The 18,788-nt window shown below is 34.0% G+C and overlaps 2 protein-coding genes and 1 long non-coding RNA gene across 3 annotated transcripts; 1 reads left to right on the top strand and 2 right to left on the bottom strand.

Moving 5' to 3' along the window:
- Nucleotides 1-270: 270 nt before the first annotated feature.
- LOC140975234 (uncharacterized) lies at nucleotides 271-3,894 on the bottom strand. Its single transcript, XM_073438824.1, has 6 exons — nucleotides 3,637-3,894; nucleotides 3,226-3,334; nucleotides 2,033-2,163; nucleotides 1,854-1,928; nucleotides 738-887; nucleotides 271-659 (listed from the first exon to the last, which is right to left on the bottom strand). Exons 1-6 carry the CDS (start codon nucleotides 3,841-3,843, stop codon nucleotides 540-542), a joined length of 792 nt encoding a protein of 263 aa, XP_073294925.1. The 5' UTR covers nucleotides 3,844-3,894; the 3' UTR covers nucleotides 271-539.
- An 11,699-nt stretch (nucleotides 3,895-15,593) lies between these two features.
- Nucleotides 15,594-18,012, top strand: LOC140975232 (cysteine protease RD19A-like). The gene is made up of 4 exons (XM_073438822.1): nucleotides 15,594-16,085; nucleotides 16,414-16,533; nucleotides 16,611-16,857; nucleotides 17,509-18,012. The coding sequence occupies exons 1-4, from the start codon at nucleotides 15,624-15,626 to the stop codon at nucleotides 17,784-17,786; spliced, it is 1,107 nt and encodes a 368-aa protein (XP_073294923.1). The 5' UTR covers nucleotides 15,594-15,623; the 3' UTR covers nucleotides 17,787-18,012.
- On the bottom strand, nucleotides 16,155-16,407 carry LOC140975233 (uncharacterized). The gene is made up of 2 exons (XR_012174921.1): nucleotides 16,255-16,407; nucleotides 16,155-16,222 (listed from the first exon to the last, which is right to left on the bottom strand). It is a non-coding gene; the product is annotated as an uncharacterized lncRNA (long non-coding RNA).
- Nucleotides 18,013-18,788: the final 776 nt, after the last annotated feature.

Below are 18,788 nucleotides of genomic sequence, written 5' to 3'. Positions count from 1 at the left end.
GAAATTCGGTGGTGACTACATCAATTCCACCTCCCGGTTGACATGTCAGTCAGACATGAGTTTTAGAAGGGGTAAATTCTAGCTCTTGTGACGTCATTTGAAAAAATGGTTGGAATGAGCAAGACATAGAAAAGATGGAATGACAGTGAAATTCAAGCATGCATCTCACGCCAAACATAAGCTGAATAAAGGCATCTTTACTATGTCACTGAAGATAGTCCAATCAGAATTGATATTACATAAGCAGCTAACTATCATACACGAAAAGCATTTCAGATCAAGCATATCAGCCTAAGACGGAAATAACACTAACTTGTTTCTTTTTGTTTTTGATTCAGTGATTCATTACATAATTGATACATCAACTGATTAAAAATAAATGGAAGGGTAAATATCAAGCAGCATATTTTAAACATCTGTAACCTAAAAGATTGCACTATCTTCCAAGAGAGGTAACAGGTGTACAATGTTAAAGAACCCTCTCAATTCTCAACTTTAACACTCTCATCACACAATGTGCAACAAAGAGAAAATACTCATCACTCAGCACCTGTATCCTGAGCCGATTTCTTATACTCTGGCTTAAGCTCATATGTACCTTGGTTTGCTCCCCTTTTATTGTATACACAGAGTTCATTCAATATCTCTTTCAAGAATTGCTGAAAAAAAAGAAGATACGAAAAAATAAGAACAAAGGTTCCAAGTGTGCATGTATGTTGTGATAAGCAAAGATATACCGCAGGTTGATCTGTCTCTTGAACAAGCTGCTTCAATGCCCAGTTAGGCTGCTCTTCAAAAAGCTTAAACATGATATCTTCTAGTTCACCACGGTCCCTTCTGGTTCTTTTCACATCTGGTCCCTTAACTGGAGCAGCTTTCTTCTTATCCTGCAAAGGCCCAATTTATTTAAAGGATAAGGCGCTCCTGTTGCTAAAAACAATCCTCAACAACTTTGAAAGAAAAATCTTAAATAAATATCCACATATCAATTGGAATACATGTACTATAAGATAAGACACTAGAGAATGGGGAAAAAGTATGTCTCTGAAGCATTAATTGCATCAAGACTCGAGACACACAATTGGCTACGAGGAGGTGCAGCAGAAACACCAGGACTCGAATACGAAGATCCTAATTTAATAAAACATTTCAATGAGTTCATCTACAGCAGTCTGCCACTAACAACACTACCAACTGATAATTAATTTCTATCATGAGTTAAAATTGCTTGTAACCTTCACCTCCCTAGGAAGGATAATGTAAACAGGATTTTAATATAACCTATTAAAATAAATTCACAAACCTATCATGTATCTATGTCTCAATTTGGGGGTAGGGAGTGAATATTCATAATATGTTAATTTGGAAAAGAAAAGGAAAGCTTAGTTTGGGAAAGTCAAAGAAGCCAAAGATGAAGAGAATTAGCAATCCTTCACTTTGTGGATAAGGAAAAATCTCCAATGTTTTACAGATAAACTCTCTTTTGATCGGGATAATGCCTCTTATTTCCATATTCTAAAAAAATCCAGTACCAGCCTCTTGTGTATTTCTATAGCTTCTAACTAGGTAATAGGATTACGCAAAAAGATAACCAAAGAGAATGGGGAATAGATTAGTAAGATGCTTTTTGGGATTCATTCAAATCTTTGACATCAATGCTTGACATATACTCTAAATCATAATTGATCGGTCGAGAGTAATAAACTGGATCGATTTTCCAAAACTTTTATTATTCAGAAAGCATAAAAAATCTGACACCAGCACTTCAATTAAAAGACATGTGGTGTGATACAGAAAATACAAATGTACTGATGCCTAGAATTTAACCTTTAGGGGTGAAAATGTATGCAAACCTTAGATGTGGATGAAATAAAGCCCATTATCCCAGGCATGGGCCTCATGTGCGCTCCGCGATCATTATTGATCACCTGTCAAAATTAAGGCGTGATGGAAAAGGAACTTTAATAAAAATGTATCAAACAGAAACTGCCAGTCACAAGAGGCAAACAAAAAGACCAGAGAAGTGTACAACCTGAATTTGCCTATTCTTGATCATGTATTTATTTGTTCTTTCACGACAAATTTTTCTATACTCTTCAATGTTCTCATGATGAGGCTTCATATCAAACTTGTGTTCTACTTTCCCTTCCATTGCAATTCTTTCTAGGAAAAAGAAAGGAGAAACACAATTTAAGAACAAGTCAACAATCAATGTACCAGTGCCTACTTTGAAGTCAATTTCGCAATGAAAATTTGTAAATGAAGAATACACAGGTAGCAAAAAGGATATTAAAATTAGTAATTCCGAATCAACGCCCAACATGTCCAGGTAACATCACACATAATGAGTCATAATATTTAAACTCGCCTAAGCTGCAGTCAGTAATTAAAATTTCACAGTATGATGCAGCAATTAAAAGTTACATATTATTGATTTGGATGGGCTATTGTCATTCCTATATCAGAGTATCCATACTCAAGCAAGTTGCTGGCATCAGAGGGGTAAATTTCATATGCGAAAAAAATATTTAAGGAAAAATTAAGCAAGTTGCTTAGATCAAAAAGGTCATTTCCATCAGAAAAAGAGATTTTGAATGAAAAAGTTGTTTTAGCCACACAGGAAACAATACATCACTTAAATTAGTAAATCCTTCATCTTTCTTTTCCTAGTAAAATTACAACGGTTCAACACCGATTCTCGTTTATCAAATTTTCTTAAACTATGATGTCTTGCACAAAACAACAATACTGACCCACATAACATCCAGCACGATAAGCCAAACGGTGATAGAAAATTTAAAAAATCAAATATTTCTTCTGTTGCTTCCTTCGATCATTTGCATCACAATTATCGCAACTGCGAGTGCATGCTTTAAAACAAATTCCTTACAGAAGCAATCACACGTACGGATAACGTGCTATTGTTACTTCACAATGTCACACACTATACATTTAGGTTAATAAATTTTTCCTCCGACAACTAAATAAACTGTCCATAACACATCAAAAATTAAAGTAATTGCAATACGCAATGAACATTAATGATGACATCAGAGTTCATACTGTAAATAAATATCCAACCATCAACATACTAAAATATAAAAAAAATTGAAAATAACGAGAGAAATTAATCAATATCTGTACTAAAGATCATCATATGCGAAATTGGAAAAACAAACAAATGAAAGTCCCAAAAAAATCACATAAGATAACTGATGATTTTACCTTGATTTGTCTCTGAGAAAACACACATGGGAACGAAATCTTTAGACATATTGAGAGAGTAGCTCTTGGGTGCTTGCATAACCTCACTCCCCGCCATCTCCATGGTAAACTGAAGATCACCACAAATTCAAATCCTAAATCCAAATAATCACGTCACACAAACAAAAGCCTTTGCGAGCAACCACCCAACAAACACATGAACAACTATGTTTTTCTTTCTTTTTTTAAAAAAATTCCAAACATCCATTGCCCAATCCAGTATCTTTACACTACCCTGGGTCTAAATCTTGAATCTAAAAACAGAAAAAGTTTCGATTTTTCTACGAGATACCAGTTAACCCAGCTGGGTCTGCCCATGGTTCGCTCCCTTAGCATTCTAAAACACCACAAATAAGAGAAAGATGGAAGTACTTGGAGGGACGAGGGGTCCTCAGGATGCAGGGGATCAAGCGAGACGATGACTTTAGCGACGGCGGGAGCGTCGGCGGCTGACGCAGCGGCGGACTGCCATGCCTTGGAAACGACCGGTGGGCACTTCATCAGCCACACAGATCTTTCAGCTTTAGCAGTGTCGACGATGGTGTTACTCTCACCGCCATTACTGTAATCATCCTCCATTGAAGGGTTCGAAAGGTCTCTGTAAGAATTTGCTGTCTGAAGAATGCGGAAGACATGCTCGGACCACGTCAAATACCTGCTCTTGGGCCGTGTCGGGTCGGGTATAATATTTGGGCCAAACATTATTAAGAATTTTTTCTACTTTAATCAATCCAAGCCCACTAGCTATTCTAAGCCCACTCAATATAATAAAGCACATTATATCTAATTATGCTCATTACACAAGCCAAAATGAGTTGGACAATGCAGATGACGTTGTGGCAATTATCATTAGAATCAATAAAAATCATGTTTATGTGTTATTTGACTATGGTGTTATTCATTCATTTATATCTAGAAGCTTCGTTAAAAAGTTAAAAGTTGAATATGAAACACATGGCGAACAAACCATTACATGTAGCATGTCTGCTAGAAAAGACAATTGAAATACATAAAGTTCATTGAAACTGCAAGGTTCGCATTGATAAACAAAACTTTGAGGTGGAACTGATTCAGCTAAATATGGTGAAATTTGATGTCATCCTTGGAATGTATTGGTTAGTTAAGAATCATGTCATGGTGGATTGTTAAGGAAATAATGTCAAACTCTGGACTCCGAAGTAAGAAGAAATCATTTATCGTAACAAATCCAGTGAACAAAAATCTATCTTATCTGCATATCAGACTTGGAAGGCCATGAAAAATGGTGAAGAAATTTACCTGGCAATGATAAACTAGGTAAACGAAGAAATTACACATTCTCGTAATTCAAGAATTCTCGGATTTCTTTCCTGAGGAATTTTCTGGCGCAATTCTTGACCGAGAAATGGAGTTTGAAAAAATTTGGTACCTAGTGCCACACCAATTTCAAAGGTAATGTACCGAATGGCTCCAGTAAAACTCAAAGAATTAAAGGATGACAAGAATTATTAAACAAGAAACAAATTAGACCTAGTATATCGACGTGGGGAACTCCACTTTTATTTGTGAAAAAGAAATACGGTAGTATAAAATTGTGTATCGACTACAGAAAGTTGAATAAGATCACGATCAAGAATAAATACAATCTCCCAAGGATAGATTTTCGATCAACTAAAAGAAACTAAGGTCTTTTCAAAGCTCGATCTAAAGTCATGTTATCATCAGCTGAAAGTGAAGACAATATATTCCTAAAACAACTTTCAGGAAAAGATATGAACACTATGTGTAATGTCATTTGGTATGAAAAATGCTCCAGCGGCTTTCATAGATATCATGAATAGAGTGTTCAAGTCGTTCCTCAACAAGTTTGTATTGGTGTATATCGATGACATTGTTGTATATTCACTAAGTTAAGAAGACCAAAATGAACATCTTCTTCTCATCTTACAGATGCTAAAAGAGAAAGAACTAAAAGCCAAATTCAAAAAGTGTGAATTCTGACCAAAGAGCGTAACCTTCTTAGGTCACATAATCTTTGAGACTGTCATTTCAGTAGACCCCAAGAAAGTAGAGGCAATCAAAGGCTGGCCTAGACCGAAAACTTCAACAGAAGTTCAAAGCTTTCTGAGATTAGATGGTTGCTACCAAAAGTTTTTCGAAGAAAATCGATAGCCATATCCCTCACGAAGCTCACCCAAAAGAACTCAAAATTCAACTAGAGTGACGAATCTGAGAAAATTTTCGAGACCTTGAAGAAGAAACTTGCTTTGACACTCGTGTTAGTGCTCCCCGAAGAAACCCAGAGCTTCACTTTTTACAGTGTTGAATTAAAAGGGGGATTAGGGTGTGTGCTCATGCAAGATAGAAGAGTAATTGCATACGCCTCAAGGCAATTAAATCTGTACGAGAAAAATTATCTGACCCATGATCTTGAGTTAGTAGTAGTGGTGTTTGCATTAAAAATCTAGAGACACTATCTTTACGGTGTCAAATGTGAGATATTCACTTATAGCCAGAGCCTCAAATACATATTCACCCAAAAAGAGTTAAACATATCGTAGAGGCAATGCATTGAACTTTTGAAAGACTATTGACTTAAAGATAAGCTACCATTTAGGCAAAGCCAACAAGGTGGTCGATGTTTCAAGTCGAAAGAACACATAAGGTAATCCTAGCCTCACTTCAGCACAACTATGCCTTCGAGAATCATTCAAACTAAATCAAGATCGAGATCCCTCCTTCAAAAAAATTAAAGAACAACTCAAAGAAGGAAAATCTCTAAAATTTCATACTGATGAGAATGTAATATTTTTGATGAAATAACGATTGCGCGTACCAGATATCGATAACCTTTGGCAAGAGGTGATGTCTGAAGCACATAAATTGAAATTTTCATTCCACCATAGTAGTTCCAAGATGTATCGATATTTAAAGGAAAATTTCTAGTGGAATGGAACGAAGAAAGATGTTACGGAATTTGTCTCCAAATGCCAAGCTTTCCAATAGGTCAACGCAAAAAACCTACGACCTGGATGAATTCTTCAACCACTAGAAATACCATAATGAAAATGAATCATATCTCCATGGACTTTGTTGTAGGATTACCAAAAGCAAAGCAAAATAATGATGGAATATGGGTAAATGGAGATAGGTTCACAAATTCTACGTATTTCTTATTTGTCAGAATGAACTATAATCTGGACAAATTGGTTAATATTGTGAGACTTCATAGAGTTCCAATAAGCATTTTATTTGATAATTATCCAATATTTGTATCCTGATCCTGGAAAAGTTTTAAAGAAGCAATGGGAACAAGTTTACTCTCAGTACAACCTATCACACAAAACCGACGTCCAGACTAAAAGAACAATTCAAACCTTTGAAACTATGTTGAGGTCTTGTGCCAGGCCCGGGGCCGAAGAGGGCGGGGGGTGATCGCCGGTGCCATCAGTTGCACGGACAATGAGCGGCTCCTGGCAGGCTTCTAGGTGGAGGGAACATGAATGAACCGATCCCACACGGGAATGAGAGGGATTCCGAGACTGTTCAATGTAATGGACTGTACAGTTGAAGAGGGCTTAAAAGATTTGATTTGTACTACTCATATCACGAAGGTGCATCTTCTTTTCGGTAGCTCATCACATAAGAACTCCAAAGTTAAGCGTGCTTGACTTGGGGCAATTTTGGGATGGGTGACCTCCTGGGAAGTTTCCCAGGGTGCGTGTGAGTGAGGACATAAGCACGCTGGAAAGACTCGTCTTGGTACAGTGAGGACAGTCGTCGAATCTGGGACGTTACAGTTGGTATCAGAGCCGACCTCTCTTAGTACGGTGTGGTTCGGGGACGAACCAAGCGGAAGCTGGTGGGCATGTGAGGCCCGGGGCCGAAGAGGGCGGGGGGTGATCGCCGGTGCCATCAGTTGCACGGACAATGAGCGGCTCCTGGCAGGCTTCTAGGTGGAGGGAACATGAATGAACCGATCCCACACGGGAATGAGAGGGATTCCGAGACTGTTCAATGTAATGGACTGTACAGTTGAAGAGGGCTTAAAAGATTTGATTTGTACTACTCATATCACGAAGGTGCATCTTCTTTTCGGTAGCTCATCACATAAGAACTCCAAAGTTAAGCGTGCTTGACTTGGGGCAATTTTGGGATGGGTGACCTCCACCATTGGAATGGCTCCATACGAAGTCCTGTATGGACCAAAGTGTAGATCACCCCTATACTAGGACGACATTGGAGAAAAATTTATCATCGGAACAGTGACAAGGTAGTCATCACAAAAAGAAGACTCAAGGTAGCCCAAGATAGACAAAAAAGCTTGGCTGATTTGAAAAGGAGAACAGTAGAGTTTGAAGTTGATGAAAAATCTTATGTGATAGTCTCACACATGAAAGAGTGGTCAGATTCCATAAGGCTGAAAAACTGAACCCCATATATGTAGGACCCTTCAAGATTATAGGAAAAATGAGAACATTGGAATACTGACTAGCCTTGCCAGCGAACATGTCAAGGATCCACAACGTCTTTCACATTTAAAATTTGAGAAAAATACATTCCTGACCCAAACAATATTCTTGAAGTCGAAACACTACTAATAGAAAGAAATTGAAAGAAGAAATAAATATGAAGAAGTATATATCCATATAGTGGACATTTTAGACTAGTTACTGAGACGACACACCATTTCATACATCAAATTATAATGGTCTAACCATACCAAAAAAGAAGCAACATGAGAGCTAGAGGAGAAAATGTGCATCCAATACCCTTATATTTTTTAATATCAAGAAAACTCAGGATTTAAGGACTAAATTTCTAATAAAGAGGTGAGATGTGATTAATTGAATTTTAAAAGCGCAAACCACGTAAGCAACGAAAGTCAAAATTTTCAATTCAAGGAACTTGAAATTCCAGCTCAAGTAACTCGAAATTCTACAACTCCTAAGCTCGAAGTGTGGCGAATCAGGAACGTAAAATTTTCAGCTCATGAATTCAAGATTTCAGCTCAAGAAACTCAATGATTTGCTATCTTAAAACTCGAAAAATGCATCTGCAATTTCATTTTGGAGAAAGACTTGATTATGCTGTTAAAATCAACCTTTAGATATTCTATGTGCTCTTTGAATCCACCAACTATTTTATCAAAATAAATTGGCCAATTTATGATGATTTCAAGTGAAAAAATCCGTTCAATTTCTATTAATACCCTATAAAAACGTCAATATATGATGAAAATGATACACCAAATTCAAACAACTTCAGCATAAAATCGGGTAGTATCCTGGCATCTTCGAGTGATATATCAGTCCATTGCAAGTAGAATTTTTTAGCCTTTGTGCGACCATTTTTCAAGCATTTTAGTAGCAAAAACACAAGTAAGCTCCGTCTATATTCAAGAAATTCTTTTCCATGTCCCGTCAAATTTCTAACAAAGTTCCGTTGACATGTTTGAATCAAGAGTAAGCGAATTTATATATTTTTGAAAGAATATATATATATTAAAATTTAATCGAATTACAACATGTTTTGTTATGCTTCGTTTCCTTTGCTTTCACTCTCTTTATTCCAATTTTTTATGTTCATTTCATCATGCTCCAAATTTGAAAAGCTCTATTAGGATTCGAGTTAGAAGTGAGAAATTCCTAAACTCTGATAAGTTTTGTTCTAGCCGTCAGACGGTGGGTATTTAACCATGATATAATCTCATATCCTAAAGAAATAACATATATGAGACTGATCAATTAACCATGGATAATAATATAAATTTAAGTGAATTTTGTCTTATGCTTTGTTCTGTTCATGTTATGCCAAGTTTCATGAAGTTCGAATTCTTGTCTCATGTTCTAATGCAACATATTCTGATATGTTACTTTGGAAATCATAATTATATGTATAATTTCTTATTCGGATGTTTGATCGGTCCTCACTTGCTGAGTGTCACAAAACACTCACCCCTTACTTCTTTCTCCGGATAAGAATGAAGATAAGGTGGATAAGGATGAGAAAAATACGCTCTCAGACCCATGAGTAAACTCTGATCACGAAGATCAAGTTTTCATTTTTAGTATTATCCTTCTATTTATAGTTCAGTTGTAATTCGCTTCCACATTGTGTACGCTTTTCTTTGTAAACACAACATTCACACTCTTTGGATTATGCATTGTAAATATTATGTTCTTTTATGCGGTAGACTGACTTTTGGCTATTTGATTTGCTACAATACTTATTGTTTTAAATGTAAATTTTTAAACAATGTTGGTGTCGTATGTTCCTATCTCAGGGCATGACAGAAAGGCATCTCAATTACCATAAGAAGAATCAAAGTAAATTATTAATTGGTTCAAAAATCCAAATTATTTTTTGGTATTGATAAAAGAACTTTCTATGTTATACTATTCAAGTCTTGACTACGAGTTGATTTGATATATCAGATATTGTTATTCATGATATTGATCCCATTCAAGATCATTGAAAGGTAATTCATTCATTGAATTTACAGACGAAAGATTTATCATCTCTATGGGATTAAATCCCGAGTTATTGTGAAGTAAAAAAACCGATGAGATTATGGAAATAAATATTCTTGCATTTATTGCTACTACAAATGTGCCATTGGAACTAGTCTGCTCTGATGTTTTTGGGCCTATCAAGAAACCATATATCGGTTAAATGAGATACATGGTCACATTCATTGATAATTCTCAAGATATGTATGGGTTTTCTTCATGTAAGAAAAATTCAGGACTTTTTTCCAAATTTAAATAATTAAAATAAATGATTAAAGAAGAAGTTGACAAAAGATTCTGTGAATTAGCATAGACAATGGTAGAGAGTATACGTCAAACGTGTTCCTACAATACTTGCGTGGTTGCAAAATATGGCTATATGCCATTAGTTCACTTATGCAAATACACTGCAACAAAATGAATTTGCTTATATAAAGAACCAGCATCTTGCATAAACATGTTGAAATATGCTTCATGTTATAGTAGGTTGCCAGCGAGCCAACTTATGGTTTTGGCTTTATTGACTCTTATGTAAAAAAAATCTTTATTTTAATAATATTTTACAATTTTATCTAATAAGAACATTTACTTTATTTGTATACCATTTATTTTATCTGTATACACGTGCAAGCTGTATAGATAAAGTCCTTGAATGTACTATAAGTATCATGAGATCTGCCTCAAAACGTAAAATCGTGAAACTCATTAGCAAGTATGTCATATATTCTAAACATATTCCTAGTCGAATCAGTCGCATAAAATAAGAATAAAGACCTCTTGAGCTTGAGACTAGCATCTGTGATGTAACTGACATGTTTAATTAGTAAGAGCATGGAGATGTTCATTCATACAGATGAGTGATCATATAATGATGTACTGAACAACCCTCCTTCGGACTATCAAAGTTGTTATCATTTATTGAGTGGAATAGTCCGCGGTTATAGCTATACACCATCAGTCATTTGACCCGGGACAACATAGAAGCTCTACGTAGTAACATACACTTTGATCCATTTACCGACTTCATTAAGGGTCATCAAGTGACGAGGTTGGGTGTAGTTTTGAAATACGTAGGAGCCAATACATTGTAGTCGGGGATTCACCGTTTACCTAAGAATGAAGATATCATATGTGATCTGATAAGTTAATAGTGCAAGAAATCTCTGGTCAGAGTAAGACATGTGCATTTTAGAAATGTGTTTTCTCAGTTGCACATATCATGTTACTATTATTATTCAAAGATATATCATATTATTAGTGAATTCATTTGCAACTCTCGATATGCCAATGGTTTCATATTCGATTCGGATATATGAGCTGAATGGACCTTACTATATGCTAACCATAAATTAAGGTTCTTACAGGTACTATCAGTGATACCAAGGGGATTATGGTGCAATACTACTAGACACTCTTACCATATCAGATTGGTGCAATCAAACATGAGTTATGACGTTCTTGATCAAGGGATTGATGAAAAGAATGTAGCTAATTTGGGTAAGCCTGAATAAAAATACTTGTTATTCTGAGTCACATGAAGTTGTGAACCCACGACTAGCTGTATCCTTGAACAATTGAATGTCACACAAGTATCGGATTCTGTGTTCCCTTTGAGATAGTCAAGTTCAAGGAGTTGAATTTGACGATTGTAGTTTGATGAAGATCAAACAGATTGCTTATTAAGAAGTTTATAAGGTAATTTCATATGATTGAAGATGTGCAAGTTAGCTTAACAATTAATTAAGTGATTAGAGTTGAACTGTCTGTTTTGGTGAATGAATTCACAAAACTGACATCTGCAAAAAATGGATTAATGGAAATTTTGATATTCAAAATTTCCAATTTTCGTTATATGAACAAGATTTGTACTCTCGGTACATCAACACTGTCTGATCGTAAATCGATGTTATAATGAGTTCACAATCATATATTTAATAAATTTACAATCTACTAATTAAATAAAAATATTAGTAGTGGTAATTACTTTTATGTACATGATTCTCATGAAATATTTTAGAGCTGTCTAAAATTGATTAATTAATTGATTAAATAATTAAAAAATGGTTATTTTATTTTACATATATGTTTTTATACAATAAATCTTTATTATATGAGCACATGAAAAATAAAATATTTTACATTTCAATTCCATCAATATATTGATCATTTTCAGAGAAATCATTCAAAAAATCTGCAGCATCAAAATGAGTTGAATAACTCAAACAGCCACTGTGTTCAGTGAAGTTGGTCTCTTTTTTTTTTTCCCTTTATTGATTATTTATAGAGCTTACAAAGGTGGTCGGGGGCTCGACAAATACGAGACCAATGTCCTGGAGTGCCGCATCTAAAACAAGAACTTTCAAATCGTTTTGAGTGATTTTCATTAGCACTCATATTCTCATGATGCCTTTTCAGTGGGTGGTTCGTGACGTCCTTTTGAGATGAGTTATAGAAGTAACTATCTCGATTGTTTTCAAAACCACGGCCACGACCACGACCACTACAACTTCTACGTCCACGTCCGCGACCACGACCACGACCACGACCTCGACCAAAACCTTGGCTTTGACTTTGATTTTGGTTTTCAGGTTTAAATTCATTTTTACTTACAACATTTACTGCTGGAAATGTTGTTGATTCAGTGGGTCGGGTCTGATGATTTCTCATTAACAGCTCGTTGTTCTTTTCCGCCACAAGAAGACATGCATAAGTTCAGAATATCTCGCAAATCCACACACTCTATATTGTTGTTGTAGAGTTATATTTGATGCGTGAAAAGTGAAAAATGTTTTTTCAAGCATTTTTGATTCCGTAGTCTCATGCCCACAAAATTTTAATTGCGAGATTATTCGATACATCGTCGAGTTGTAATAACTGACTTTCTTAAAATCTTGGAATCTTAACGTATTTCATTCATCACGGGCGATAGGAAGTATAATTTTTCTTATATGTTTAAATCTTTCTTTTAATCATTTCCGTAAAACCATGATATCTTTTTCAATGAGATATTCATATTTTAATCATTCATCAAGATGTCGACGCAAAAATATTATAGCTTTTGCTTTTTCTTGTGATGAAGAGATACTATTTTCTTTAATGTCTCGCTTAGACCCAATGACTCAAGATACATTTCTATATCAAGAGTCCATGGCATATAAATTTTTTCCTGTAATATCGAGCTCAACAAATTCGAGCTTTGTCAAATTTGACATGGTGGTACTAGAAAAATAACAATGTATTTTATTAGTTAAATTCTAAATCTATTAATATGACAATAAAAAGTAAAGGATAAATTATAAATACAAGCATTCTTAAAAATAAAAAAATACGAGGCGGATATTATCCGATAAATACAAGACTAGTGCGTATAATAACCAAAATAATTATACAAAATAACTTTGAAAGAACCATCTTCTTCTTCTTCGAAAATTTTGATGAAAAAATTTTTTAGGGAGGAAGAGTAAGTTTGGAGTGATTGAATGTGTTTGTAAAATCATATTTATAGGGTAAAATTTAGTTGTTTATGACCGTTACAAAATCTTAAAAAAACAAATGTATGTATATGTAAATTTTATGGTAATAATATTATGTATATAATGTTAGTCATATTCAAATAATTATGTATATCACATCACAATATTATAATGAAGTGTCAGAAACTCTTTTTATATAATAATGTGACATTATACAAATATATATATAATTATTATATAACACAATAAAAATATTTAAACAATGAAATAATCACATCATGTTATTATAATGAGATATCATAGACTCTTTTATATAATAACATGATATTATTCAAATATATTTATACAATAAATAATGAGAAACACAATAAAATTATATAAGCATTGTAATAATATAATCGCATTACGTTATTATAATAAGATGTCATATACTCCTTTTATATAATAACATGATATTATATATTACATTATATACAATAAAAATAAATGAACAGTAAAATAAATATTCTTATTTTTGAATATTGTTACCTTTTTCTTGTGTTTTAGAGCTTGGAAAAATATGGAGAACCGAACCTTTGAGTATCGTACTGATAACGTGTTAGAGTAAAAATTTACGGTAAAAAGTAAAAATATCAAACTCACAAAATATGTTAAACTACACACTTTTATAAAATTTTCTCAACTCAATTGTGTTTTTTATCACAAATTGAGAGACTTATTTATAGAATTTTTTTGAAAATAATCCAAAAATAAATACATAATTAAACACTAATTTTCAATATTTACGACTCATATTTTCAACATTCAATGATTTCAACTCATATTTTCAACCATCATGTATTTATTGAGATTTGTAAGTTTTCGTTTATATCAAAGTTAAATGAACAAAGTTTGTCCTACATTGATTCAAATTTCAATTTTGGTGTTATTGATAGATATTTACATCAAAACATGCATGTTAAGTCATTGATGTGGCCATTTTTTTTGACCTATTTATGCCATTAATTTGAGACAAATTATTTCTCAACCAAAGCCTATTAATATAATAAACTTTTGAGGTTTTAAAATCCAATTTTTTCATATTAAAAAAAACATTTTTAAATTTATTGGAAAAAAAATGCTAGATTAATTATTAAAAATTCACTAAATTAATCATTTTTTTCATATTAAAAAACACAAAAATTATTATAAGATATTATAATTAATAATTTTATAAAACAGATCTCATACATAAATCGACTCATACAAAATATTTTCAAATCGATCCGTTTTACGAATATAAAAATCATATATGATCGATATCACCGAAGAAATACATATTATTTATTATTTTATTTGTATATGATTGCTAAATCACCACGTATTATTATATAGTAAAAGAAAAAGTGAGAGTGAAAGTGAAAGCAAGAGAAGACGTCATTCGTGAAGTGTCATTGAAAATTATTTATTTATTTATTTAATTTTTTCAAATATTTGAACATTATTTAATATTTAACAATAAATAATATTTAATATTTTTTAAAAAAATCAATGTATATTTGCTTCTCGCAAAATCTCACATTTTACCAACATTTTTTCAATTCAATTTCTTTAACATATGCTTTCAATTGTCATAATCAACAATTGATTTTGTTTTATAATTACTTATAATAAATTTTATTTAGTTTTTTTTTTATATTTTCTATTTAAGAAAATTAATTCTTTCTATGTAATTTTATAAAAATGTTATAAACATAAAATTGTGTGACATATAACGTGTGTGCTCGGTTGTTACTGTAATTAACAAATGACGTTAGTTTTTAACTTTTCGAGCGCAAAGTCGTAAATTTTAACTTTTCAGTTAAAAAACTACATTAAACTTTATTAAGAAACGAAATTATGGCATTCAAATATGAAAATATTTGTTTGAAATCCTTAATATCAATGACGGTTGAGTCTTCAGCCGCTACCCTTCGATTTCTATTTGATGATCCCTGATATAACATCTAATGCAGCAGGTTGCAAATTAGAAAGATAAATAGCAATCGAACAACATAAAACTTGACTCAAGATTAATTAAAAATATAGATATATGTATATATATATGAAGTTGATATTTATACTATATTTTGTATTATTTACGTTATATTTTATATGTAAAATACGTGTCGAATTTATTAAAAAATACAACCACAAAAAAAAAAAATGAAGTTTATAAAAAAATACAACCACAAAAAAATATATATATATATGAAATGATCTGTATATTAAAAGATTAAGAAAATATACTGGTGAATTATAAGCACACGGAATCGACCAAACAGCATGCCACGTGTCATCATCCGATAAGCCATCCCCACTCACTCAATCACCACTATAAAGTCAGACCAATAATACCAAAACAAATATCTCCCCAATGGCCGCCCTTCCTCTACTGCTTGCTCTCGCTCTCCTATCCTGCGCGCTCGCCGCCGCCGTGCCCGTTGTCGCGGACGACCCTTTGATCCGACAGGTGGTTTCCGATGGCGCGGAGGCCGTAGACAGGCTTCTGCACGCCGAGCACCACTTCTCTCTGTTCAAATCCAAGTACGGGAAGTCGTACGTCAGCCAAGAGGAGCATGACTACAGATTCTCCGTGTTCAAGGCTAATCTCCGCCGCGCCAAGCGCCACCAGCTTCTGGACCCCACCGCCGTCCACGGCGTCACGAAATTCTCCGACTTGACTGTGGAAGAGTTCGAGAAGAGCTACTTGGGGCTGAACAAGAAGCGGCTGAAGCTTCCGGCGGATGCGAACAAGGCAGCGGTTCTCCCTACCGATGATCTTCCGAAGGACTTTGACTGGCGAGATAAAGGCGCCGTTACCGCTGTTAAAGATCAGGTCTTTCCTTTCTCATATATATTGATTGATCCACTTAGGCTGATTTTTATTTGAGCTAGTTTGTCGTGATGAGTTAGGTTAAAGTTGCAATTTTATCATGATATCAGAGTTTAGATCCGCGATCATGAGGTAGACAACTCATAGTTGAGTCATCTATTAATATATCTACGTCAATTTACATCATCTAACAAGACTAGTTTAGAAAGTTTTGGGTACACACACAATTAAATCACTGAAATTATAGAAGCGAAAAGAAGGATGAATTCAAGATATTTGGTTTCCATTAATGGGTATGTGATGAAAGTTTTGGGTGATGGTATTCCATTAGGGATCATGTGGGTCGTGCTGGTCGTTCAGCGCGGTCGGGGCGTTGGAAGGAGCAAACTTTCTGGAGACAGGAGAGCTCATCAGCCTCAGCGAGCAGCAGCTAGTGGATTGTGATCATGAGGTTTGCATTGTTCTCTTCTTGCCTTCCGCCATTTGACCACGACTAATTGCTGCTTTTTTGTGCTTGTATTTACCTAGTGTGATCCAGAAGAGAAATCTGTCGGGTGTGATGAAGGGTGTAATGGTGGATTTATGAACAACGCCTTTGAGTACACTCTCAAGGTTGGCGGGCTTCAAACGGAGAAAGACTATCCATACACCGGAAGAGATGGTGTGTGCAAACTTAACAAGAACGAGATTGTTGCGTCTGTGTCGAACTTCAGTGTGGTCTCGATAGATGATGATCAAATTGCTGCCAATCTGGTGAAACATGGCCCTCTTGCAGGTATCTCCATAACTTCTTTTCCAAAAACTGAATATTTACTTTTGATTTACTTTGTTCTACATTTTGCTATAGTAGAGTCCACTTTTTTTTCAAGAAATTATATGCCCGGAAATGTAACGAAACATAGCCTGTGTAGTTTGTGGTTTTGGTAGTCAACTAGGATGAGGATGGACATAACAAAGGGGTGAATAATGAAAGCTGACATCTCGAATAAAAGGAGTAAAACCCTTGCATGTGTAACTTCATGTGTGACATGCCTGTTAGTTGTTCCACATAGTTAGATAAAATTTTTGGGAATTGAATATATAAACTTGGACAATCTTCCTCTTTTGACCTAGATTGCTTTTGGGTTGAGATAGGCCTAAGTCTTAACCATGTCGGTCACGTACACAATGAATAATTCGCTAGAATAATGATCTGAAATACGACGGACGAGAACCTCAGAGAAATTGCTTTCAATTCATTACTGGTTGGAAGGCAATCCATATCAATCTAAATCGATAATCGTGTAACTTCTTGCGCGCACACTTAGTATTCAAACTACAAAATTTTGAGAGACTGGTGAGAAATATGTCTTAATTCTTTTATCATAAATTTTGTATTCATTTACCAATTATGTGTCTAATGTCCCATATCTGTTCTGTGCTGCAGTGGGAATCAATGCAGCTTGGATGCAAACGTACATGAAGGGAGTATCATGCCCATACATTTGCACCAAGAGGATAGATCACGGTGTTGTACTGGTTGGACACGGTGCTGCAGGCTATGCTCCTATTCATTTCAAGGACATGCCTTACTGGATCATAAAGAACTCGTGGGGCGCCAACTGGGGAGAGGATGGTTATTACAAAATCTGCAGGGGTCATGATATGTGCGGCGTGGAGTCGATGGTTTCGACTGTGAGCGCAGCTCATACTACCTCAAATTGAGTTGTGAAACCATTAGCCTTGTTGAAGTATTTGATGTATATAATAAGCACAAGTATGTATCACTAGTCATCGTCTGCTCTTACGAACTATTCGAAAGCCATCTCTTTTCAGGCTCTTATGAAGTAGTAGTCTATATGAATGTAAACTGGGATTTACTTGTTTGTATGGGATGTATGTATGTACACATTCTGTATTGTATTTTATGTCAAGATAATTTGTGTTTTCATGATTCTCACTCTTGCTTGAACTCTTACATGTTCTTGAAAATCGAATTTTTTCTGTCTCAAATATAAAATGTAATAATTTTTCTCATCTGTACGAGTTCATATATTTAGTACTATTTTATCATCATTTTATATATGACATAAACTTGGTACTATTTTATCATCATTTTATATATGACATAAACTTGTGTGAGACGGTCTCACAGGTCGTATTTTTTGAGACGTATATCTTATTAGGGTCATCCATAAAAAAATTATTTTTTATGTTAAAATATATTTTTTATTGTGAATATCGATAGAGTTGATCTGTCTCACAGGTAAAGATACGTGAGATCGTCTTACAAGAGAACTACTGTTATAGAGAACAATTTTTTTTCTTGTTAAAGTTATTTCTTGGAAAGATTTTGAAATGCAATAACGTTAATGAACTAGTCCATGTTTTTTTTGGAAAATAAAAATCTTGTAATGATATTATTTGCAATATTAACAAAAATTTTACTTGTCGAAAGATATTTTTAAATATCATGTATTAATGTTTATCTTATTGTCAAATATGAAGTGAAACCAATCAATTTTAAATTTTATAGTTAAAAAGTAAATTAGTGTTTATTGAGATATTGAACTTTAATTCATTTTGATTATTTGTTTTGTTTAAGATGTTCTGATTGGTGTATTTTCTTATTTTTAATTTCGCTATATGTTTTCATAGTTTTTATAAAATAGTAACAAAAATATCATAAGTGACATAAAAAAAAATAAAGATATAATTAGTGATATA

The sequence above is a fragment of the Primulina huaijiensis genome, chromosome 4, assembly GCF_012295235.1.
Source record: "Primulina huaijiensis isolate GDHJ02 chromosome 4, ASM1229523v2, whole genome shotgun sequence".
Lineage (NCBI taxonomy): Eukaryota > Viridiplantae > Streptophyta > Magnoliopsida > Lamiales > Gesneriaceae > Primulina > Primulina huaijiensis.
The sequence above is the reverse complement of the archived record's forward strand: the minus strand, read 5'-3'. Positions and strand labels throughout refer to the sequence as shown.

What these genes read in the sequence shown, in the direction of transcription:
- LOC140975234 (XM_073438824.1), bottom strand. Translation starts at nt 3,843, where the DNA reads ATGGAGGATGATTACAGTAATGGCGGTGAGAGTAACACCATCGTCGAC. An exon ending in TTTCTCAGAGACAAATCAAG is followed by an intron (nt 2,164 to 3,225) that starts GTAAAATCATCA and finishes TCTTTTTCCTAG; the next exon opens with AAAGAATTGCAATGGAAGGG. An exon ending in TCAAGAATAGGCAAATTCAG is followed by an intron (nt 1,929 to 2,032) that starts GTTGTACACTTC and finishes TAATTTTGACAG; the next exon opens with GTGATCAATAATGATCGCGG.
- LOC140975232 (XM_073438822.1), top strand. Translation starts at nt 15,624, where the DNA reads ATGGCCGCCCTTCCTCTACTGCTTGCTCTCGCTCTCCTATCCTGCGCG. An exon ending in TAGTGGATTGTGATCATGAG is followed by an intron (nt 16,534 to 16,610) that starts GTTTGCATTGTT and finishes GTATTTACCTAG; the next exon opens with TGTGATCCAGAAGAGAAATC. An exon ending in GAAACATGGCCCTCTTGCAG is followed by an intron (nt 16,858 to 17,508) that starts GTATCTCCATAA and finishes TCTGTGCTGCAG; the next exon opens with TGGGAATCAATGCAGCTTGG.